Below are 25,482 nucleotides of genomic sequence, written 5' to 3'. Positions count from 1 at the left end.
TCAGTCTAAATAAAGAGTCACAATTTTTTTTTTAATTTCATGAATTTACCATTACAGCATATTTTAATCTAAGTGCACTATGAGTATGTCCCGAAGGAACTTAAAAATTAATACTTCATACAAATGCTAATTAAATTTTACTTAACATTTAATAGACCTCTGTGAGAAGTTTCAGACCAATAAAGGCTCATTCACAAAGAAAATTAAACATAACGTAAGCGTTAACTTAATAATATAAACGTTACGGTAAAATCAAGATCATTCACGATGGGAACATAAACATAACAGCAAACATACTTGGTAACCATGGAAACATAACAACGACGCCATTTCCTCATATTCTGTCGTATACTTCAGCGCTCCACGATTGTGTTGTTTGCAAATCACGTAAGCATAAGCATGAAAGTATGGAGTTTGCAAACTTTCATGTTAACGTCTTACGGTAATGTTTATGTCATTGCTTATGTGAATCATTGTGAATGATCCCATTTGGTAGCATGGGCGCAAACTTCTGTTTCGGTTATGTTTAATTTCCATTGTGAATGGGCCTAGAAAACAGCATTAAAACAACAATAAATATATATATATATATATATATATATATATATATATATCAACTAACTCACGCACCGTATGTTTGACAACATTTCATTGTATGGCTAGGTCATTTAAAACAGTCTGGAGTATAATTACGATCATAAAAAAAAAAAAAAACAAAAAAAGTGGATTTTCTTTATTTTTTTCAGCATCATCTCACCGTAGTGTCTCCTTAAGAATCATTCGCATTGTACCACAAATTGAATGATATAACATTCTGATATATTAAAACTAGGAATGGTGAAAGGGAGAAGAATTCGGGGAAGAAGATATCTGATGATAAACGACATTAATATATGGATCATATGCTCAGACTAAGATGAAGGCAGAATATAGGAAGGATTGGAGAGAGCTGAGTTTGCAGTGAAGGACCTCCCCTTGGGCAGAACACTTAATTAATTAATATTAAAACTGTTCCACTTCGTTCCAAAGTAGTTATCCAGGTTATTTTTGCATCCATACTTTCGTAATTCCATTAAACATGTGGTGACGTGATATTATAGAGTTGGAAATATTTAAAAATTCCTCAATATTCTTCCACTAACATCAATGTGAGTACATATCATTAGTTCTGTAGTGCTTGGGAAAAGTGGCATAAGTCAGTTTCCACAAACTTTTTTAATAATTTATTGACAACTTACGGAACACCTGCTCGTTTTGAAAAAGAGACATAAGTATTTCTCCCATTGCAATAATTCATACAGAAGAAAATCAAATCCACATACACCAGTGTGAAGACAGTTTTTTTTCCTCCTCCTATAAAATTAACATTTTTGACTTGTGGCACTTTTCCCGAGCACTACAGAGTTGTCTCTCAGAATATGTAAGGTATAAACGCCTGGTTTGGAATTCAAAGAGCCTTTGCTATACACATTGTATTTCAAGTGAAAAAATCGTTGTGTAAACCGCGCCACAGATTTTGTTACCTGCGAGGAGGGTACTGTAATCTTCCTTTTATTTACGTTCATTGTCAAAGAATTAGCGACTAGATTTCGGGGTCAATGTTCGTCAGACCATAACTAAGTACCCAGTGACAATGACGATTCTACCTGAGACAGAGAAAATATTTGCTGATCTATACAGCGTTGCAATATTAATCTGACATGAATATCCGATTCCTAGAAGAACCATTCAGTAAGTCTTAGTAGTTAGTACAGTGAAAAGTACTTACTTACTGGCTTTTAAGGAACCCGAAAGTTCATTGCCGCCCTCACATAAGCCCGCCATAGGTCCCTATCCTGAGCAAGATCAATCCATTCTCTATCATCATATCCCACTTCCCACAAATCCATTTTAATATTATCTTCCCTTCTACGTCTCGGCCTCCCCAAAGGCCTTTTTCCCCCCCCTTCGGCCTCCCAACTAGCTGCGGTCGTGCCAGAGAATCAGTAACAAGCTGTTTTTTTACGGTGATGTGTTGTTAGCCCTTCGCCCAACCCCCAAGCTGGAGGACCACCCCTTATCGGCTGTCCACGACTGCTTATTCAATATATTCACAGCTACCCTCCATATCTGGAGGCCGTCTCCTCGATCCGCAACCTGAGGACGCGCCATGCCGTGGTAATAGGGACCCACAATACATGGACAGTGAAAAGTACTCGACAAAATATTCTATAACTCTAAATCTTCAATGAAATGAAATGAAAACGTGGAAAATACTCACATGAAAGTAAATATACATTAACACTCTACCTCAAATTATTTGTGTAGTCCTTACAATGTCATTCGTAAAACTATTATATAATTTTATTAACAAAACTACGTGAACGGTTCAATAAGTAATGAACATATATTTTTTTTCTCGGTTGCCTTTCATTGGAAAATAACGAAATTTTATACACATATTTAAAGCTTCCTGCATTTCGTCATATAGTTTCTCCACTTTCCGTTAGATGGCCGTGATGTAGTTTAGTTTTAAAATGGCGACTGCACGTGAAACACGTACAAAACAGAGAACTGTGATTGAATTTCTCTTTGCGGAACACAAAAACCATTGCAAACAGGCGCTTACAACATGTCTAAGGGGATCAAGCAGTGGATAGAACTGTCAGTCGTTGGATTAGCAGAATAACAGCGACAAATCGAGGTAAAGCGAGACTCAGATCTTTCACGCTCGGGACGACCACATGCTGCTCACTGGAGATAGTTGAACGCACCGATAGGTTTACATCAAGACTGAAGAAGCTGTAGAGACGATTTAGGCGTGTTCGTCCCCATAAAGATGTCAACAAAATTCTCCTTTTCCATGACAATGAGGCCACACACAAGCGTGTGCACTCGTCAAGAAATCAGAACACTTGAATGGACTGTCCTTCCTCGCTCGGCCTACAGTCCGGATCTCGCACCATAACTTTCATTTGTTGGTTCCCTGAAGGATGCGATCCATGGGAAGCGATATGATAACTATGAGCAGATCAAAGGAGACGTGGCTGAGAGGAAGATTAGCTGAATGGTACTGAGATAACATACAGGCTCTAACATCTAGGAGATGTATGGCCATAGATTTGAATGGAGACTACGTGGAAAAATGGGTATTTGTAATTAATTGGGGAATAATGTGGTATATTTGGATTTGTAATAAAACAAATAAATGATATGCATTACTTATTGAACCGCCTAGTACATAACTTTATTAATTTCCAATTCGGTAATAGTACGCTGTGATCTAACTTACAATAATAATGACAACACAGTAAGTCTGTTGTATTCCAGATCACTTTATTGCTTAAGATTCATATTATCATAACAAGGCACGGATTACACACACAAATTCAACAATTTGGGACATCTGGCCGACATCTACGGCTGAATACAAAGCAGAGGTTAAATTAAAAATAAAATACAATATGATTTGCGGAGAGAATATGGAACAACAATAAATTTAAAAATAAAGTACAATTTGATTTCGGAGAAACGTAAGAAAGCACAATGAAGAGTAATCAACGAAGCAACACTTTCGTCAACCCTTAAATTAGCAAAACTTCATTTCTCACATTAGTTTATTAAACCATGTCGGACTGTAAAGAAAACAACTATCGCAATGTGAATAATTTATCTGTTGTACAACTATACGCATGGAGAGAGATCAAAGCCAAGCTCATCAGGTTGATCATGAAAAGTGGGCCATTTATGAACCTTGTATTCCCTACCTTAGTGCCAAGTATAACATCCCTCTCTTCAATTGGTCAGTGACAGGTTTAGTTTTTGGTGCTCGGAGTTCTTTACCAAAATGTACATATAATTTTTAAAACAATTATCAATATCATCTTTTGAAATTCAAAAAATCATCTCGCAAATTCTTAAAGATTCCCTGCAGATTATACAATTTCATTTATACCATTCAGAAGGCCTTAATTAAGGATATGCTAATTTTAAATAAAATCTTTTATTTATAATTTTACAGTCATCTTCTAAGATTTTATTTTAGCTATAATTGATAATCAATGGTGCTTAATTATTAATTTTATTTTTATAACAATATTCATATTTAATTAATTGTATTTATTTGCTATTAATTTCCGCATCCTCGTGGTCATCCTTAATTAAGGCCGGACGAGTTCTCTCTCTCTCTCTCTCTCTCTCTCTCTCTCTCTCTCTCTCTCCCCCCCCCCCCTCTCTCTCTCTCTCTCTCTCTCTCTCTCTCTCTAGTATTGTGAAATTTTGGTTAAATTTAATTTTCCTACAAATTTTTTTCTGTTATTCTATTAAAATTATAGCATATAGCCTATTAATCTGTTGCATCCTATAGGATAGATTGTGAATTTAAGGGTTAATATGCCTTCCTACCATTCTTTCTAAGACAACATTATTTACATAAAACAACTTGAAATGAAGTCATATTTTCACTCACACGAATTCTGTGGTCAACTTTTATAATTTATTTCACAATAACTCTTTATTTTTTTTTGGCTTCATGTCCTTCGTATTTTACCACAAAAATAAATGCACTTATTTTGGTGCATTTGTTGTATGTAGGGTTCGAAATCCCATGACCTAAAAACTCTGGAAATATACATGCACTCATGCCCCACCAAAAAAAAAAAAAAAGAAGACATAAAAACTTTAAGATGTGTAACAAATCTACTGCAGTCTTTAAAATGTCTCCCGAATGTAATTTTTGTCCTCTTCTATTACAAATTATAAAACATAACGCAGTATACCAATAGTTTTAGAGTTCAATTCTCCAAAACTGTTGCAATATTTCAAACTTTCATAGAGAAGCCAACTGGAACCGTGTTTAATAAGAACACCAACTAGAAATTTCCTGCAGTCTTTAAAATGTCTCCCGTATGTAATTTTTGTCCTCTTTTATTACAAATTATAAAAATAAAGTAGTATACCAATAGTTTCAGAGTTCAATTCTCCAAAACTGTTGCAATATTTCAAACTTTCATAGTGAAGCCAACTGGAACCGTGTTTATTAAGAACATCAACTAGAAATCTCCTGCAGTCTTTAAAATGTCTCCCGTATGTAATTTTTGTCCTCTTTTATTACAAATTATAAAAATAAAGCAGTATACCAATAGTTTCAGAGTTCAATTTTCCAAAACTGTTGCAATATTTCAAACTTTCATAGAGAAACCAACTGGAACCGTGTTTATTAAGAACATCAACTAGAAATCTATGACCTTTACAATCGATAATACGTTGGCAAAGCAAAACACAAACATCAAAATAATATCACAGCACATCACGAGAATTCAAAATTATTATCGGGACATCTTCTAGTCGCGCGTTGAAGCAATGTACCGTACAAGATGAAGCAACAGTACAGCAAGTACGATCCATATACACGAGAAGGGGGGTAGGGGCACAGGAGGGGAACAGCCGGGCTTTCTTATCGAGAGACATTCCCTATCCGAATAGCCTCGCTCAAGGTTGAATTACGGAGGCTGTAAAATCACGGGCCGAGTTGAGAATCAATCTGTATTTCTTCTCTTATTATAGCCTATCTGAAGCTCGCATGAAGATAGCGAGCATCAGATGGGGTCAGGGAACGGAATGTGCAACTTGTGCGAAGAACGACGGGTACACGCACGAGCTTGGTACTAAAGTTCACCATCTAAATGCTATTAGATTATCACTTGCTTATACTTGAAGACGAATTATTATTTATCGCAATACGTTTGTTATTTTGACTGCCCAGTTTAAAAAGAAAACTCAAAATTTAAAGTTTTGAGAAACCTGCATTCTAAAGTTCCATGTTGCTGTGAAAAATCGAAGAATCTTTGAAATTACTCCAAATTCTGTTAATATTTCCTATATACTACAAGTTTCAAATTAGGGTGTAACATGAAGCTTTCAAATTCAAGTTTCTTAAAACTTTAAAATTTTGAGTTATGTCCGTTTTGAACTAGGCCGTCGATTTGCATTAATATAATTAACCTAAGAATAAATTAAGAGAAGTTTTAAAAATATGTTTTGTGGTTTCGAAGCTTATGAAGGGTCCGCGGAAAGAGCATGCTGTCACTTTTCTTGAATTTTTATAAGGGATTTCATTTCATTTATTATATTCCACAGATCTTACATTAGCAATGAAGCTTTAAGATGTGGAACAAGTCAAAATTTTACAAGATTACAATTACGATTTTTACAATATTTTATAATTTTGCAATTTTCTACAATTTTTACAATATTTTGGCGAGATGTAGTCAGATGAGGTGAGGCTCGAGCATTCGCAAAAAGATTACCTGGCATTTGCTCTATGGTTGGGGAAAACCTCGGAAAAAACCACCAAACCAGGTAATGTTAAATGTTATATTTTATTTAATGACGCTCGCAACTGCAGATGTTATATCAGCGTCGCCGGATGTGCCGGAATTTTGTACCGCAGTTCTTTTACATGCCAGTAAATCTACTGACATGAGCCTGTCGCATTTAAGCACACTTAAATGCTATCGACCTGGCCCGGGATCGAACCTGCAACTTTGGGCATAGAAGGCCAGCGCTATACCAACTCGCCAACCAGGTAATCAGACCAAAGGAGATGAAATGAAGTGAGGCCGAGGACTCGCCATTGACCACCCAACATCAGTCCCACGGCTGGGGAAAACCTCGGAAGAAACCAATCTTAACTTCAATACACTGGTAAGAGATCATTAGTTTAAGTTTCATTTATTTTAAGTTACCATGTTACAAGGCTTTTTGACACTCTGATTTGCTACGATGATAGTTCACTTTATGAATTTACAGATGGAACCAAAACAAAATAAACAAAAGGTGACTTAGCTTGTTCTTTCCGTGAACCCTTCATATGTGTTAATATAATTTTAAAACACTTTCATCAACAACAAGAAAGGCGCTACAGCCCCTTCCGAGCCTTGGTCTTCCTCAGAACTTGCTCGATACTCCGCTTTCTCCACACTATCTCCTTCATCCCTGCAAATCTAATATTTTCAAAGCACTTGGAACTTTAACAAGTCAGATTTTTATTGAAACTTGCAATACAACAGTCCAAGAAATACAACACTAAGTAAACAAAACACTGAAGATCAAATGTTTCTGAAGTAGAGCTCAAAATAAAAGGCTTTACAGAATAAAACGATGCATCGTTCAGTTTAATTGTGCTTAACTTTTTAGTCCAAAAGAAACTTCAACCATTTTTGTTGCAATTATTAATAATGGCGGTGATTGTATGTTTCTGAGAAGCCGTTAACTTCGTTCTATAATTATTATTCTGATAAGAAAACCTTATTACGTCAACTATCGAATTAACTTAGAATTCTAAATAGAAAACTCGCTTCTTTTTTAAATAATTTCAAGGAAAAATTTTATCGATCCCGGAACCCTTCGCTTACCGCACGAATGCTCTACCGACTGAGCTACCCCAGGAACCATACACGACACCCTCACAATTCTTCCCTTTATATCCACACAACTCAAATGGGCTGACAAGACGCCAGAAACCCAAATTTTGAGTGCACACAATTCTGTGACAAATTGTGACTTTCTGTTAACGTACCTACAGTAACGTATATCCACATTTATAAATATTTGGGCAATTTCATGTATTAAACAAGACTGTTTTCTTTCCGAATAAGTATTAATATAAAACTCCTAGAACAAAAGATACCGAAATTATAATTAATTATGTAAATTAACTCCCACTTGAGAGTGACAATTACTGAATTACTATACGCAACGGAAACAGAAGTATTTGTACAAAAACTTACTATGAAACTTTTTGTGGATAAAAGACTCTGAAGAAAAAGTATTTCTGATATACAACCAAATGATTTTATATTTCATAATCAAAAGAAATCTCATATTTTTATACAAGTACCAACACTAACTTTAATTTCGAAAACTTAGAACGATAGAGTTTTTCGGCAGGAGCTAGCATAGATGTTCAATGAATATGAAAGTCTTCAACTTAAACATCACTCACGATAGGTGAAATTACAGTACCGGTGTCTTAATTTCATGTTTGAAAGCAGGAATGTCAAAGCGCCTGCACTGCGTGCTTATACTACAAGCGACACAAATCCAACAAGGTTCACTTTTCAGCAAGATAAAGTACAATCATCGCTCTTAAGGAGATGTGCGGGATTTTGAGAGCACGCACTGCAGGCATTTTGACACCCCTGGTTGAAAGCGTGTTTAGCTGTTAAGAAAAACCACGTGTTTTTCAGTGTATACATTTCATAAAAGCCAGTGAAGAAAAAAAACAACAGCTTCTTTAGTGTAGCTTTTATGGAGAATTACGATAAATTCATTACTGAAAGTGTGTTAATAAATACAATACTATTTTCATATCGTTGAAAATCATTGAAAAATAATCTCAAAATTGTTCTACACCACTCTATACACAAAATTTTATCACATCACTGTGAAAGGTATTAATCCACCCAACCCAACTCATATACACCTTCGTTTCTCAAATACTTGACCGGCGATTTTCTCTCAGACATTTTCACACGAAATCACCATGTAACCCAGGTGTCACCAATTATGTTGCACTTCGCGGTAATGCACTCATTTTTTCGGTCCAGAGTAAATCTATTTAAGTGCCTATCTACCTAAAAACGTAAATGGATGGCATACCAAAACCTGAACAAACCAAACCTGGCCTGTCACTGATCCTCAACCTTACGAAAACTCGTTTATTTATTTTTCCAGATATACGTATATTAATAAAGTTACACCATCTCTCAGTTTTATCGTGAACACAAATGCAACACAAATCAGACGTTAGTCCAGTGTGTGATGCGTTCAGAGATCAAATATTCAATACTTTCCATAGGATTAAATCTTTAAGTTAAGAATTTCATTTATACTGAATAATTTTATAGTGCAATTCAGTATAATCTGAAGTATTATATAAATTATTTTATTTTATTTTCTGTTAAAATTAGAAATTGAATTCAACAAAACTAATAAGAATAAGTATAATTTTATAGTCATCTTCTAAGATTTTATTTTATAATTGATAATCAATGGTGCTTAATTATTACACTTTATTTTTATAACAATATTCATATTTAATTAATTATATTTGTTTGCTATTAATTTCCGGATCCTCGTGGTCATCCTTAATTAAGGCCGGATGAGTTTTTCTCTCTCCCCCCTATTCCTCGTCCAACCATTCATTCCAGTTCACAATTTCCTTATAACACGGCACGTCTGTTGCATTCAAAATAACTCCCATTTAATTTTGCAGAATGAAAGTTTTCGTAAAATTTAGGAGTAGCTAGTCCCGATGTATAAAGAACCTGAGAAAGGGTTTCAAGGGAAACATCTTCCTTCAGATAAAAAAATGTAAAGCTATCATAAAAGGAAGAGACATTTTCAGTCACACCTTTGTCAACATTTCATTATTTACTCCAAAATATCACATTAACGCAAGTAAATAGGAGTCTAACACCTTTAAAACTGCAGTAAACTTCTATAATTTTATCGTTCAACACAGTTGATCAATTAGAAATACAGTAAACGTTCTAAAATTCCCTGATTTTGTCGCGCCCTTCTATGGATGTGAATGAAAATAAAAGTGACTGCGAAGGTATACAGACGCCTTTCTGCACAGATCTTCGACAAATATTCTGTTAACACACGACCTTTCTCTATTCTTACTAACAAAGGATCGAACTTACGCAACCGCTAACGGCAATTACCCCCTCCGAACTAGACACAAAAATTCCATCGCACTTGATAAGTCGGAACGACTCATCAGAAGAGACAACGACGCACCAACGCCAAAAATCACGTCCATATGGAATCAAATTTTGTGATTTGAGAAGCGAAGCACGTTCGCTCGCAATCACACACCTATGTATGGCATTCCAATATACCGCATAGCGTGATGATGCAGCAGAATGCAGCAAACGGCGCCCCCCGTCATCTTATAACACACACACGTACAGTGCGACAACGACGACGACTTTGTAGGTGAGACCCACACGCAATGCAGCGGCGAGTACCACTGAACCGAAACAGTGAGGCCCACAATACCTCTTTTTATTCATTTTAACGTTGCGAACCATCGTACATAAAGCGAATCTTGATAACCCTACACGCGACAAGTCAGAAGAGTCCATTTCTCACAAGGTGAGTCTTTCTCGGCCTACTGCACACTGATCACCTGGTACATTCACTCGGTGTTACGCGTGACGGGTAGCGTGGTCAGCCAACTTGAGCAACATTTTAAATTAGCACTGTACGCAGTACGTACGTCTCAAGTTTTCCAGGAATCTCGCTACTCATCTACTTCCACGGAATAAAATACATAATCCTCGAGGTTAGTAACGCATGTACTACAAGCGAATAAAGGAGCGGACTGCAGAGTAAATACTCCAAGAACTGGTTAACCGTGTAGTTAGTACAACAAGGGAGAGTTGGTAAATGTGACACTTAGTGATAAGATATAGTCGAGTTTATTTCTGACGTACAAATTCTGCAAATGAATGTACAGTACTTTCCCAGCCAACGATAGGGATTTGATTGTAAGTCACAGGGGCAGATGTACATTCGATTATAAAGGCAGAAGTATTGAACGAATACGTCTAAATGAAAGAGGGGAGAGAATGTAACAATAACAGCACGTTCAGAGTGCCGCAGAGGCAGAACGAGGGGTGGGGTGCAGGGAAAAGGGGCGACTCGATGCCAAAACAAAAACTACAACTGCACCAAAAAAGTACAAAATCACACTCGCTTATGTTACACTCCCTGCTACTACAACATGAAACACCGACCAGTACTGTGTTATAATAAAATAAAACACTGTCGAATATTGTCCTTGAGAGCTCGGTAGTCAACATGTATATCAAAGTTAAAACAAAAGCAAACGTCTCGAATTTTATCGTAGTTTCTGCGGGGAATAAATACTTTCACATTCCGCGCTAAAACTCACGAAAGCATAGGACGCCCTCAGGCCACTATAACCGGCTAGTAACAGCAGCATTGTGTATGAAAATTATTTTGAGAACGTGTTAATAAATACTCCGCTCTCGTCTCTGCTTAAAGCGTCTTGGAAATATCTCCACTGCAGTGTTGCCAAAATTGCGCATAACGTTACATTTGCTTCTAATTTGGAAGAAGAAAGGAATCCAGCAAGGCTGTATTCTCTAAGGTTAGTTACAGAACAGCATGGACACAGTGTTTCATGCGTACAAGCGAAATATGGCACGATGGCGGGACATGATAGAAAACAACAACACAATACTCACTGGGTAATACATTCCGGGTTGCGGCGGAAGAAAGAAGGCCCCTGAGCCCCACAGTTTGGCTGCTGGAAATTAACGGCTAGCACATAGAATCCGCTGTACCAAAGGCACACGCTTCGCCCGCTTCTAGCTAAAACCTAGCCCTAGATCCTCCCCTTAAAAAAACCAAAATAACTCTCTTCACTCTTGCAAGGATGCGTCGATATAAAACAAGCACTGCTTCCAGCACGTATAAAAACTATCTTCGTCTTTATTTCCCTGCAAACACACACAAAACTTCTTCGCTTGGGGTCAAGCCACTGTGTACTAAAAACTACCTCCTCTCGCTTGATGGCCGAACGACCGCTTGCCTGCCTGGTCGCTACAGTCTGCTTGCCTGCCGAAGTCTCGCTTTACCCGCCCTCCCACCGAACAACCCAGCCAGCAGAATGCAGATCAATGAATTTTCCCTTCTCCCTGCTGCTGCTGCTTGCTACTACCAACATCACGATACACAGTTGCTTCTCAGAGCCGCCAAGCGCTGCAGTACAATCAGCCACCACCACGCCATCTGTTGGCCGCATTTACAACTGCAAGCATCGGCTTTCGCAATTTGCTGTAATACTTAAATTTTGTAATTCCAAGTATAATAAAATGTATAAATAATTAAAATATTTATTTTTTTTATTTTAGTAGGTTATTTTACGACGCTTCATCAACATCTTAGGTTATTTGGCGTTTGGGGCTTGGGTTGGATCCCACTTTGATCTTTGGTTTCTTCCGAGGTTTTCCACTGCCGTGGGACTGAAGACGGATGGTCTATGGCGAGTCCTTGGCATCGACCCTTTTGATTAGATTACCCCCCTTTGATTTGATTACCTGGTTGGGTTTTTCCGAGGTTTTCCCCAAACCAAAAGGCAAATGCCGGGTAGTATTTTGGCGAATCCTCGGACCTCACCTCATCTCACTACATCTCGCCAAAATATTGTAAAAAATTGCACAAAATTGTAAAAAATTGTAGAAAATTACTAGATTGTAAAACTATAAAAATTTGTAAAAACTGTAATTGTAATATTGTAAAATTTTGACTTGTTCCACATCTTAAAGCTTCATTGCTCATGTAAGATCAATGGAATAAAATAAATGAATGAGATGAAGGTGATAATGCTGGTGAAATGAGTCCGGAGTCCAACACCGAAAATTACCCAGTATTTGCTCATATTGGGTTCAGGGAAAACCCCGGAAAAACTTCAACCAGGTAACTTGCCCCGACCGGGAATCGAACCCGGGCCACCTAGTTTCGCGGCCAGACGCACTAACCGCAATTCCACAGGTGTGGACTAATTAAAACCTATTATTCATAATATATGAAACCTATCATTCCTGCTAAATATCGGATTGTAGAGAAGATAGTTTCACATTTTCTTATTTTTCTTCCTGTTAAAATATGAATCCATGTATTGTAGTCCCTATGATCACGGCATGGCACGTCCTCAGGTTGCGAATAGAAGAGATGGCCTCCAGATATAATGATATAATAATAATAATAATAATAATAATAATAATAATAATAATAATAATAATAATAACAATAACAACAACAATAATAATAATACTTTATTTTTTCGGCAGAGTTAGGCCGTGAGGCCTTCTCTTCCACTCAGCCAGAGGATTTGGAGAGTAGCTGCGAATAAATTGAATAAGCAGTCGCGGACAGCCGATAAGGGGTGGTTCTTCAGCTTCGGAGTTGGGCAAAGGGCTAACAACCCATCATCTTGAAAAACAACTTATGAAACCCCAAAATAAGTCTCGGAATGGGATTAATTCTCTGGCACGACTACAGCAAAGACAATCGGGAGGAAATTAAACTCAGAATAAATATGAAAAATACCTATTATTATTATTATTCGGTTGAGAAACTTTTGTCATCCAGTTTGCTCTCAAAAAAGCTGAAAGTTAGGATTTATAAAACAATAATATTACCGGTTGTTCTGTATGGTTGTGAAACTTGGACTCTCATTTTGAGAGAGGAACAGAGGTTAAAGGTGTTTGAGAATAAGGTTGTTATGAAAATATTTGGGGTTAAGATGGATGAATTTACAGGAGAATGGAGAAAGTTACATAACGCAGAATTGCACGCATTGTGTTCTTCACCTGACATAATTAGGAACATTAAATCCAGACGTTTGAAATGGGCAGGGCTTGTAGCACGTATGGGCGAATCCAGAAATGCATATAGAGTGTTAGTTGGGAGGCCGGAGAAAAAAGACCTTTGGGGAGGCCGAGACGTAGATGGGAGGATAATATTAAAATGGATTTGATAGAGGTGGGGTTTGATGGCAGAGACTGGATTAATTTTGCTCAGGATAGGGATCGATGGCGGGCTTATGTGAGGGCGGTATTGAATCTCCGGGTTCTCTAAAAGCCGTAAGTAAGTAAGTTAATATATGAATGTTTAAAACGTTCTGTTCATTTCATAATAATAGGCTATATATTACCTGTAGTGGACTATATTTGTAAATAAATAAATAAATAAATAAATAAATAAACAAATAAATAAGAAAATAAATAAATAACAGAAAAATATATTTTAAATACCGTAACATAGGATTGCCAGACGTCCCCATTTCCTGCGTACAATCCCCGAATTTTGCTTTTTGTCGCCTAACAAAATTCGTTCCCAGAATGTCCCTGAATTTAATAATTGGTACGTACCCAGATATCCCCGTATTTTCAGTGTTAATTATGATGTTATGAAAATGCTGTTGAATATCTGTGTCTGGAGCATTCATTCACAAGATAAGATATCTATGGACTGTATAAGTTATTGCTGAATTCTCCTCCAGAAAGAGAAAAAATTTCAAGAGACAGTTCATTACTTTTCTTCAAAATATGTAGATGACTTGACCTGAATGAAATAATTTATATCGTGCGATTTCTTGCTTAAAGAAATATGTAACTTCATAGATAATAGTAATGTGGAATAAAGAAAATGCTAGTCTTTGCTCAAAATGGAGTGGATTTTTTAAACGTTTCTTTGAGAAAAACATTCCCTGTGCGCAACTCCAGAAGTTGATAGAACTATCTCTGTCTCTTCCTGGAAGTAATGCTTCAGTGGAGACAGTATTTTCTTCCGTGAACATGTGTGCACATCCAAAAAATTTGAGTTTGGAAACTATTCGAGCCATGACTGCTATCTAAACCGACTTCAACATGACCTATCAGGAAATTGCTGCAAAATTGGGGATCCAGAAGAAGATCTGGCTAAAAAAATTAACTCTTCTGAAAATACCAGTGGTTTAAGTAGTAGTGAAGTAGGATGAATATTTTTAATGTGCAAGTAGAAAGCGTATTTTAATGAAATGTTAAAAGTAGTTCTTTCGAATGTCAATATCTGTCGCCGGAAATTGTGAAAAAAAAAAAAAAAAAATCCGATAACCTTACTGTAACAATACAATTTTGGCCTTAAGGAGCATGCAGAGCATCGTCGTCGTCATCGTCGTTGTCCTCCTTTCCCTTCTCATCATCATCATCATCATCATCATCATCATCATCATCATCATCATAATCATCATCATCAACAACATCTTTCTTTCAAGTAATAGGTCTTCCTTCCAACGAATCTTTTCTCTCATGGTATGCACCAAACAATTTGTGTATGTATGCTGGACAGTTCCATTCTGTTTACATGTTGAAGCTAACGTTTCCCAAATTCTTGTAAACACTCAACAGAAGATGTTAATTTGAGTTCATATGGCATTTCATCATTAGCAGGGCGCGGATTTTCATGACCTAAAAAAACTCTAAAAATTACCTATAAAATGACCAAAAATAACAATTCTGTACATAAACACTAAAAATCTTCCTCAAATTAACAGCTCTCCAGACAGTCAAGTAGATATGGTATCCCCATATAGGCTAAAAGTATAAAATTTCCTACACGAATACAAATTTTCCCCACCTACAGTATGAGATACAATTAATAATAATTAATTAGGCTATAATTATAGATGTTCCGCAAGGAACAGTCCTTGGACAGATTTTATTTTTAACATATATTAATGATCTTTTAATGATAGACCTTAAAGAATATGAAGGTGATTTATATTCGTATGCTGATGATATTGTTTTACTTTTTAGTGGAAAAACTTGGAGTGATGCTTATTATAATGTAAATTACTGCTTAAAATTAATAAAAAATGGTTCGATTTAAATTGACTTGTAATTAATAAAGATAAAATAATAGCTATCCCATTTTCTTTAAATAATAAAGGTAATAAACCAATTTCATCTATACTACAAATTAAAATGCATAATTCTGATTGTTCCGTTATAAACTGCAATTGTTCAGTTATTAATGAAGTTAATGAGGTTAAATACTTAGGTATGATTATTGATAATCATTTAAAATTGAATAATCATATTCATTATATTTGTAATAAATTACGTAAAACGTTATGTTACTTTGTTATTCTAAGAAATATTTTGTCAATTAACTGTTTACGTGTAATTCATTTAGCATTATTTCAATCTATATTTATGTATGGTCTTATAGGTTGGGGTGGAACTTATAAATCCAACCTATATCCGTTAATTTTACTACAGAAAAAAGTATAAAAAATTTGTTTAAAAAAGCAGAAAGATTACTCAACTGAATTGTTGGTTAAATATTTCAAAGCTTTCAACATTACACAAATGTATTATTTTATTTTATTAAAATATTTTCATTGAAATTTTAATAACTTTGAAAGGCATATACATAAATATAGAACTAAAAATATGAATTCTCTGCGTTTGTCTGAACCAAAATATAAAACCAATGCAGCTTTTTATCATAGCATAAATCAAGGTCCCAGATTATTAAACAAATTTTATTCCAATAATATTTCAACCACGAATCCTCTCCAAATTTATAAAAAAATAAATAAAAAATAAATAAATAAATAAATAAATAAATAAAAATTGTATTGGACTTATAGTTTGGGTTTACACATATTAAACACTATTTAATCTGTATTCACTCTCAATTTTAATTTTATTTTTGTCTGTATTGGAATCCCCTCCTGAGCACGAGTCTTACTCATTCAGGGATGGGCTAGTATATCTTTCATTGTATTTATTAATTTGTATTCATTTCAAACTTACTAGCAATAAAAATAAATAAATAAATTCCTTTTTTGCTATTGTGTATATATTACGTGTATAAATCAAAATATCTATTAAATATTTTGGAGAAATCATTTCTGATTAAAATATCCCATAATTTGTTTCTATTGATTCCATCAAAAGTTTTTTTCAACGGTAGAGGTCATGACAACACAAAACGTAGGCATATTATATTATCAACGTTTAAAAAGTCAACGCAAAAATATTTTCCTAACAGATTATACAAAGAGTGTTTGCACTAGGTGTTATTCTTGATCAATTATAAAAATCTCAATATGATAGCTATCAAATTACATTCAAAGTTTAGATAAAAACTGGTTTCCTTTCATCCATATTGATAAACTAGTGAAAAGCAACACTATGTCATAAACTATGTGATTATCTCGAATACCCGGCTCTGGCTATGAGTCCCAGCTGGGGATGGTCAATAGTTTGCAATGACTGTGATTTATTACAAACGCCGTTATCTTTTGCCAACACAGGGCTGCAGCATTCTATGAGAACTCAAGACGGATGCGGAGGTCCCAGACCTCAGCAACTGCAGAAAGGAGACGAGGGACCAGATGTTTCGAGATGCACATGGTATCTCACGCCTAGACGCTAGATCGACCTTGCCGGAGGGTCTGGGTCATCGTGCTTGAAGCAAATATTGGCAGAACGTACAGTGCAAGGGGCACTGTACTTACTGGCTTTTAAGGAACCCGGAGGTTCATTGCCGCCCTCACATAAGCCCGCCATTGGTCCCTATCCTGAGCAAGATTGATCCAGTCTCTATCATCATAATCCACTTCCCTCAAATCCATTTTAATATTATCCTCCCATCTACGTCTCGTTCTCCCTAAAGGTCTTTTTCCCTCTGGCCTCCCAACTAACACTCTATAAATGCATTTCTGGATTCGCCCATACGTGCTACATGCCCTGCCCATCTCAAACGTCTGGATTCAATATTCCTAATTATGTCAGGTGAAGAATACAATGCGTGCAGTTCTGTGTTGTGTAACTTTCTCCATTCTCCTGTAACTTCATCCCTCTTAGTCCCAAATATTTTCCTAACCACCTTATTCTCAAACACCCTTAACCCATGTTCCTCTCTCAAAGTGAGAGTCCAAGTTTCACAACCATAAAGAACAACCGGTAATATAACTGTTTTATAAATTCTAACTTTCAGATTTTTTGACAGCAGACTGGATGATAAAAGCTTCTCAACCGAATAATAACAGGCATTTCCCATATTTATTCTGTGTTTAATTTCCTCCCGAGTATCATTTATATTTGTTACTGTTGCTCCAAGATATTTGAACTTCTCCACCTCTTCAAAAGATAAATTTCTAATTTTTATATTTCCATTTCGTACAATATATCCGCCACGAGTCATAATGATATACTTTGTCTTTTCGGGATTTACTTCCAAACCTATCGCTTTACTTGCTTCTAGTAAAATTCCCGTGTTTTCCCTAATCGTTTGTGGATTTTCTCCTAACATATTCACGTCATCCGCATAGACAAGCAGCTGATGTAACCCGTTCAATTCCAAACCCTGCCTGTTATCCTGAACTTTCCTAATGGCATATTCTAAAGCGAAGTTAAAAAGTAAAGGTGATAGTGCATCTCCCTGCTTTAGCCCGCAGTGAATTGGAAAAGCAACAGATAGAAACTGACCTATACGGACTCTGCTGTATGTTTCACTCAGACACATTTTAATTAATCGAACTAGTTTCTTGGGAATACCAAATTCAATAAGAAAATCATATAAAACTTCTCTCTTAACCGAGTCATATGCCTTTTTGAAATCTATGAATAACTGATGCACTGTACTCTTATACTCCCATTTAATTATATTAAAATAATAATTATATTAATTATATGTACATGTTATCAATTATCAAATCCGAGAATAAAATATACTTACAAACACACAAAAATAAATTTGGACTCAATGACTGAGATGGGTGAAATTCCCTTTTCTTCAACAGTGTTAATCTCCGTTACACAAAGAATCCTACAGCTTTACCTTGTTTTTGCAATAACAGATTTCAACCCTTTAATTTCTTTGACATTTTGATAGAAGAGCTCACTGTTTGTCATAGAGTTACCGCAAAGGTAGTGTTTATGGATGCGGTATTCGTATGTCCAGTAAAGTTCGTCGGTTGAAACTCAATAAATTACTAATCGTGGTTGCTAATTAACAATCAGTGTTAGTGGTGTATATTTCATTGAGTTAGGGGATTGTATAAGCGAGGTGAGATGCGTTGTTACGTGCAACTCGCCGGTTGCTAGGGGCGGTTTGTCGAATAAACGTGTGTGCCTACGTGTACCGAGTTTCACATAGACACACCATTGCTGTCAAAACTTGATGTAAAAGTAAATGTACCACGTATAATGGGTGAATAATTATTGGTATTTTCCTAGTACTCTTCATTAATGAAGACGTTAATAACATAATCTTCTGCCAAATAAAGAAGAAAAGACGTATGAAAATTGTCATACCGATAGAGATCGACACAATATGAAAACAAAAATGCTCAAATATGAAATTTATTTTGGTAAAATATTAAAATATGAAATAAATGCCATCGTCCCTAAACGGTTTGGAGTAGGTTCAGATCAGTATTTACAAACTAAACGTTCAGAGGTTAATAGTTTTATTTTTATTTATTTTATTTATTATTAGTAACAGTTTTTTTTATTTATTTACTTATTAATTTGTTGTTGAACATAACAGGCAAAGCCCAATTACAATGTTCACGACTAACAAATTAATTTATAAAACATAAACAAGGAAAAGGAAACCTACACTTATTAAAAACTGAAGCAAAATAGAAATAATAATAATAATAATAATAATAATAATAATAATAATAATAATAATAATAATAATAATAATAATAATAATCCGTGGCGCTACAGCCCGTGAAGGGCTTAGACCGACCAGCCGGCTGCTGGCTTCACGCCCACATGCCGAAACAGAGGTAGATGATCATCCAACCAGAATGGAGGTATCGTGTGGTTAGCACGATGATCCCCCCAGCCGTCATAGCTGGTATTCGCAACCGGAAAGAGAAAGAAAAAAAAAAAGAGAAATTGAAATAAGGTGTGAAAGTAGCTTCAAATTAACTAACAATATTCTGTAAAATATGATAACAAATAATTCTGTATCAAGAGAAATTCATATTGAAAATATCAAAAGTTGTGTAATGAAGATGTATTTATTCTTTCATTTGCATCTAACATGTTTCTATAATTACATCATAGATATTAAATTATTAGCATCCAAAGACGAATTTGTGTTAGAGTGACGCCAAAATCTGTCCGTTTCATAATTGTGATCCTTGAATATTAACGTTATTCAAGGTTATCAGCCTAAACGGGAGTTGAAGTCAGGCAACCTCGGATCATGAGTGCGTCTACTCTACACCTATTTAAGAGTCCTAGATCAGATTCAGAGCCTTATTTGTAATCTGCACTTATCTATCACGTGACCCATGAGAACCAACATTGTTCTCTTTCACTACATAGTCCAGAGAATAAAAACAGACGCATCCTTACACAGTAGTCTACTCTTCCGAACAGATTAACCTAACTGTACTGTACTAGGAACATGGACACAAAAGACATGTTGAATTCTCGCTGTGTCCCAAAGTCATTTATTTACTTGCGTTTCTTGCAGTCTGAGTGATCCGTCTCGTACTCTCAGCGCGCAGCACGTACTCATTGCAAATGCAACTCTTCCAAGGCACTCACAGGATGGCCAAAGGGTAGGACTTCGTTAGTGCCAGAGGGAACAGTCCCGTCTGTCTACATTCCTCTCAGAGAAGTACTTGCTAATTTACTACAAAGTGATTTAGGAGACCATTATTTGCGCTCAGTCAGAAATGGATTACTGCCTTTATCATTAAATTATACAGGGGATGGGATCTGAAGACATCAGTGGCGTAGCATGAAATTTTGAGCAGGGGAAGCTAACTCAAGTTGTCTTTCATGCAATATGAGAAAACGTATTACAAAAATACAGTCTTAAAATAAATAGTAGTCAATTTCAAGTCGGCAGTCGAAGATTGGTTGGAACATCGTAAGTAACACCAATAAGGCATGACCTCACATGATACGTAATAAAATATGATTTCACGGTTTACATATATCTCTTAACAAATAGACACGTATACGTATAACATTAGCTCACTCCCTGTCATACTTAGAGAAATCACAATATTAGTATCATTACGTAAGTATGCGTCTGTATTTTGGTTGTGTCCTTCATTGACAGCAAGGGAGTCTGTCATTTGTTTTTTAAATCACACTTTTGTTCGTAAATCGGTCTTGATAATACAATTGTCCTAAAAAAATTCAAGTAAATTAGTGTCAGGAACTGTTATTTCGCTCATTATTTATTATATCAGCCAAATGCACACTAACACTTCAACTGAACACAACTGACGAAAAGGGATAACTCGGAAACTACTTATTTTAAATGTTAAAGCTAGCTTCTTTTCGAGCCTTGCGACTAGGGTAGTTTAAAAGGGATGGAAAATCTGCGGGGTGGATTACACAGAAGAAACCGGTCTGCTTGGAAGCTGGTGTGTGCAGGCTTCTTGTTTACTGCTGCATCACAAATCATCCTGAGCTGCCGCATCACAATATTTAACGCGTAAATATAAATTCTATTAAAAATAATAAATAATTTTCTCCATAAACTGCAGGTTTATTATGAAATTATTATTAACTGGGGAAGCTAAGCTTTTTAGCTTACATTGACGCTACGCCACTGGAAGACATAACTAGTTAATATAGCAGATTATGTTCAAACCGCCGCCAGAAAGCTAACATCGCCTTAGAGCGAATTAATCTCCTTTCACTTACTAGACTAGACGGCATTTCGGAAGGCGGTTAGCTTCTATATGCGACGTGGCATTTCTGGTATGTGACGTCACAAGCTTGTACGGTAGAACCAATCAGAATCAGTCTATAACAAGCACTTCCCGAATTTGTTTGTTCACGTGCGAGTGTTTCAATACATTGAATAAGTAAAACTAATATTTACTGTGTGTATGTAAGGTAAATAAATGGGAGAGGAGACTGTAAAAAGACGAGTATTACACAAGCAGGCGCAGAAAATAGTGTTTAAGGTGTATAATTATTTTAAAAACGTTAACGAGCAGAACGCTACCGGCCATCTTGATGCTGGCAGCAACGTTGCCAACGTGCAAGAAACGACTGCAGAAGCATGTGGTGTAGGATTGAGAACCGTGCAAAGAATATTGTTAGTGAAGGAAAGACGGTTTGTTTGGTGTCATGCTTACAATAATCAACGGCTAAGGTCATTATTGTCTTTTGATAACTTAAGTTCTCTCCTGCACTATTTGTATTGCACGTGCTCGTGAAGTACGATGTGGCAATGTTGTACGCTGCCTTGCTCTATCTATTTCTCTCGACGCAAACGCTAGTAGACAACCGCCTTCCGAATTGGCGTCGATTCTAGTCCCTATTAGAGCTTTAAAACATATTTACACTAGAATTTAATAAGTTCGCAAGCATTAATTACAGATCTTTACCGAAGAACCAGTGGTTCGATTCTGCCTCCCATAACTTTCAAGATTTGTGGCGAAGACCATGTAAGAAATTGAAGCGTCGGCTGGAACAACGTTATAAGTTAGGTACATTTGGTAAAATTTACAGGAGCTGCAAAAATGTGTACGCGTACAACGTTGTTCTTATGAGGGTAGCAAACTTTTGAGTGGACAAATTTCACGTACTGCATTGATGGACAGTTGCAAGCCAAGGAGTACGGCAAAGTAACATGATATACAACATTATTACACGGAAACACGCCGAATGAAAATTTTGTAACTTACAACGTTGTTCCAGCCGACGCTTCAATTATTATTTCCACAGATGATTCTACATAAGATAACCCCTTATAGTAAACTACAGTAAGAAGTACAAGCGCTTAGGATATCCTGCGTCTTCAATAGTGAGAGGAGCAAAAAATACGTGAGACTAGGAACAAAAACAAAAAAAAAAAACAGAGTACATATGAGAGTTATACATACCATATTAACATATGCGACTGAAATGAGATCAGGCACAAACAAAACAAGCAAATAAGACAAACAAGTGATATAAAAACAATACGAATAGCGGGAAAAACAAGAAGCCGTAGGATTCAAGATATCAAAAGACTTGTGTTAGCAGCAATCAAGACACCATCATCATCATCATCCTTCACGAATTAGGCCTCTGTAGACCTGTTTCGGCCCCATCTAGCAGTCTTCTTAACGGTCTTCCTGGTCGACGATGTCCTCTAGGTTTATATTGCATCATAATTTTTGGGATTCTTGAATTTTCCATTCTTCTTACATGATCTAGCCAATTGAATTTGTATCTGCTGATTTTTTCTTCTACTGACTCTACTTCTAATTGTTCTAAAATTTCTTCATTCCTTTTTCGGTCTAAAAGAGTATATCCTGCTGTCCTCCTGAAAAATTTCATTTCCGTTGCTTTGATTCTGTTCATGTCTTTTTTCTTTAATGTCCAAATCTCGCTTCCGTATAGGAGGGTGGGTAATGCTAGTGTATTATATATTTTTATTCTTGTAGATTTTTGTACTAATTTAGCTTTTAATGTATTGTTTATTATTCCTAGAATTTGTGTAAAGTTGGTAATTTTCTTGTTCACATCGTTTTCGTTTTGATAAGATATTTCACAACCCAGATAATTGAAATTTTGCACTTGTTCGAGGCATTGGTTATTGTGTATTATCTTACTTCTCACTGGGTCTTGTCCTAAAAATGCCATTACTTTTGATTTTTGTGCTGAAATTTCCATCCCAAAATCTTTTAATATTTTATTTAATGTATACAATCCTCTTTGTAAATTATCCTCTGAATTGGAAATTATGACTTGATCATCGGCATAGAGTAAGGTATTTAATGTTAGAACACTGGTTATTTTGATTCCTGATGTGTAGATTTGGTTACATTTTAAAATAATTTCATCAAGATACCAGAATGGATAAAATATTGTATAGCACACGAGAATAAATAGATTTTATGTTCCCATGGAAAGTATCAATCTTTCCACTCGCGGATAAACATTAATTTTACTGACTTATACTATTACAAAAAGATGTGTGCTTTTTTTTTTTCGATTGAATGAAGTGACTACCGTTCGTGCTTTCGTCTGTGTAAATACATATGAGAGGGTCAGAAGCAAAGGGGCACAAGTGACATTTCTAAGAACATGAGTTGAGTGCATCCAGGGCAAGCTAAAACTTTTAAAATTTTAGTGGCAAAGGGATACATCTTTTAACCACATCACACACCAAAATTGAAATAATTCAACCACATTTTTTCACAAATAACTTAAGTGCATTTATACCCCTTTGCTTCTGACCCTCCCCCACCCCTCATACGATGAAAATTTGAGAAGATATGCGTCCGAAATGCTTATATTAATTTAATAAATATTTCATGGTAATACTCGGCGTCATTTTGTGGTCATTAATTCCGTCGTTGCCGTCATCAACAGCACCGTATCCATGGAAATAACAGAGCGTTTCGGATTGTGAAAACGTCCATTCCGAGACCTAGAAAAAAATCATTGCTTATGGTAGTTATATTCTTCGATAGGAATTGTAAGAGAATTCATTCTGCCTAAGGACAGCTCTTTCACTGCAACCCAGCATTCTCCAATCTTTCCTATTTTCTGCCTTCCTCTTTGTCTCCGCGTATGATTCATACATCTTAATCTCGTCTATCATCTTATATCTTCTTCTGCCCAGGCAGTTCCTTCTCAGCCAGTGACTCAATTACACTGAACAACAAATTTTTACTTTTTGTCTTGCTCCGAAATAAAAATAGGTGAATATTACTAATATGTGTGCCCTAAATCTGAATTTAAAATCCAAATTGTCCCATCACGTAGGCCTACCATTTTCGGGAGAAAGTGAATTGAATTTTTTTATGAAAAAAAAAAGCTTCTTTTTTTATTTTTCACTATTACTGATAAAATTACAACAGACTAGGGATTGAAATGCCTCATAATAGATCTACTTGAAAAATGTGTACTGGATGCAAAAATGATATTACATAATTTAAAACACAAAAACACACAACAATAAAAATATACATGTGTATAATGAGAAAAATCTCGGAATTTGAACTTACAATTTAAAAGGATTTTGTGGATGACTTCCGTTTATAACTAGACCCGGGACTGTATTTTACAAGGAACCAACAATAGTTTGCAAGCATGCTGGATGATGATTTTCCTTCATATCGTCTTTCCATTTCATGTATTATTTCTTGATGAAATTTTTCTCTATGCTCGTCGCTTACCGCTCCCAGATTAGGAGGAAAGAAATCAAAATGATAATGTAAGAAGTGTATTTTGAGAGACATATTACACCCCATTTTCTCATATGCACTTAACATGGTTTCCACAAGTTCTGTGTAGTTGTCTGCCGTAGAATTTCGAAGGAAATTTGAGCAAACATCTTTCAAAGCGCGTGATGCCATTTTTTTCTGTAACGGAAAGTTTTTTTTCTCAAACAAAGAGTCAACCATAACTTTATGAATTTGTGGACCGATGGAAGTGCTCTCTTTCAATTTCCCTTCACTCAAACTGATAAACTTTTCCTTTAAATACTGAAAGCCACACCCTTGTTTATTCATTGCGCAGACCTCACTTTGAACAGTTACGAAATTTACTGAATAGAAGGGACCAATATCTGCTTATTTATTAAAGTACAAAAGAACATGCCAACAATCATAAGAAACCGGAAATAGGTCATAAACTCATAAAATACATTAGCTTTTGTTTTGGTTTACAACTCCCAACCTGCGCCAGATGTTTCTTGGGAGAGTGCTTATCGAAAAGTGAAATCATAGTATATCTTAAAAACCTTACGTGATACGAAGAAAAGAGATGCATTTTCGGATTCAGCGCACACCAAAGCATAAGGAACACATTTTTTAAGTCGAAGCAAAATTCTTGTTCTTCAGTGTTATTTTTCCTCTTCCTGATCAGTTTCATTATCTAGTTATTGCTAATACAGGTCCACTTAAGAAAGTGTTGCAAGAGC

The 25,482-nt window shown here is 35.8% G+C and overlaps 1 protein-coding gene across 32 annotated transcripts in view; it reads right to left on the bottom strand.

The window, feature by feature from the left end:
• The window catches only part of LOC138692929 (RNA binding protein fox-1 homolog 2-like), a 1,380,865-nt gene that overhangs the window by 500,115 nt on the left and 855,268 nt on the right, over nucleotides 1–25,482 (bottom strand). Inside the window, exon 1 of one of the 32 annotated variants that reach the window (XM_069816289.1) lies at nucleotides 11,262–11,714. The exons of the other annotated variants lie outside the window; for them this stretch is intronic. Within the exon in view, the coding sequence (XP_069672390.1) occupies nucleotides 11,262–11,273 (12 nt within the window). The 5' untranslated portion in view covers nucleotides 11,274–11,714. Of the gene's footprint in view, nucleotides 1–11,261; nucleotides 11,715–25,482 lie in introns of those variants that run through there. 32 annotated transcript variants of the gene reach the window in all.

The sequence above is a fragment of the Periplaneta americana genome, chromosome 17 (assembly GCF_040183065.1).
Source record: "Periplaneta americana isolate PAMFEO1 chromosome 17, P.americana_PAMFEO1_priV1, whole genome shotgun sequence".
NCBI classification, from domain to species: Eukaryota; Metazoa; Arthropoda; class Insecta; order Blattodea; family Blattidae; genus Periplaneta; species Periplaneta americana.
This window is presented reverse-complemented; position numbering and strand designations above follow the sequence as displayed.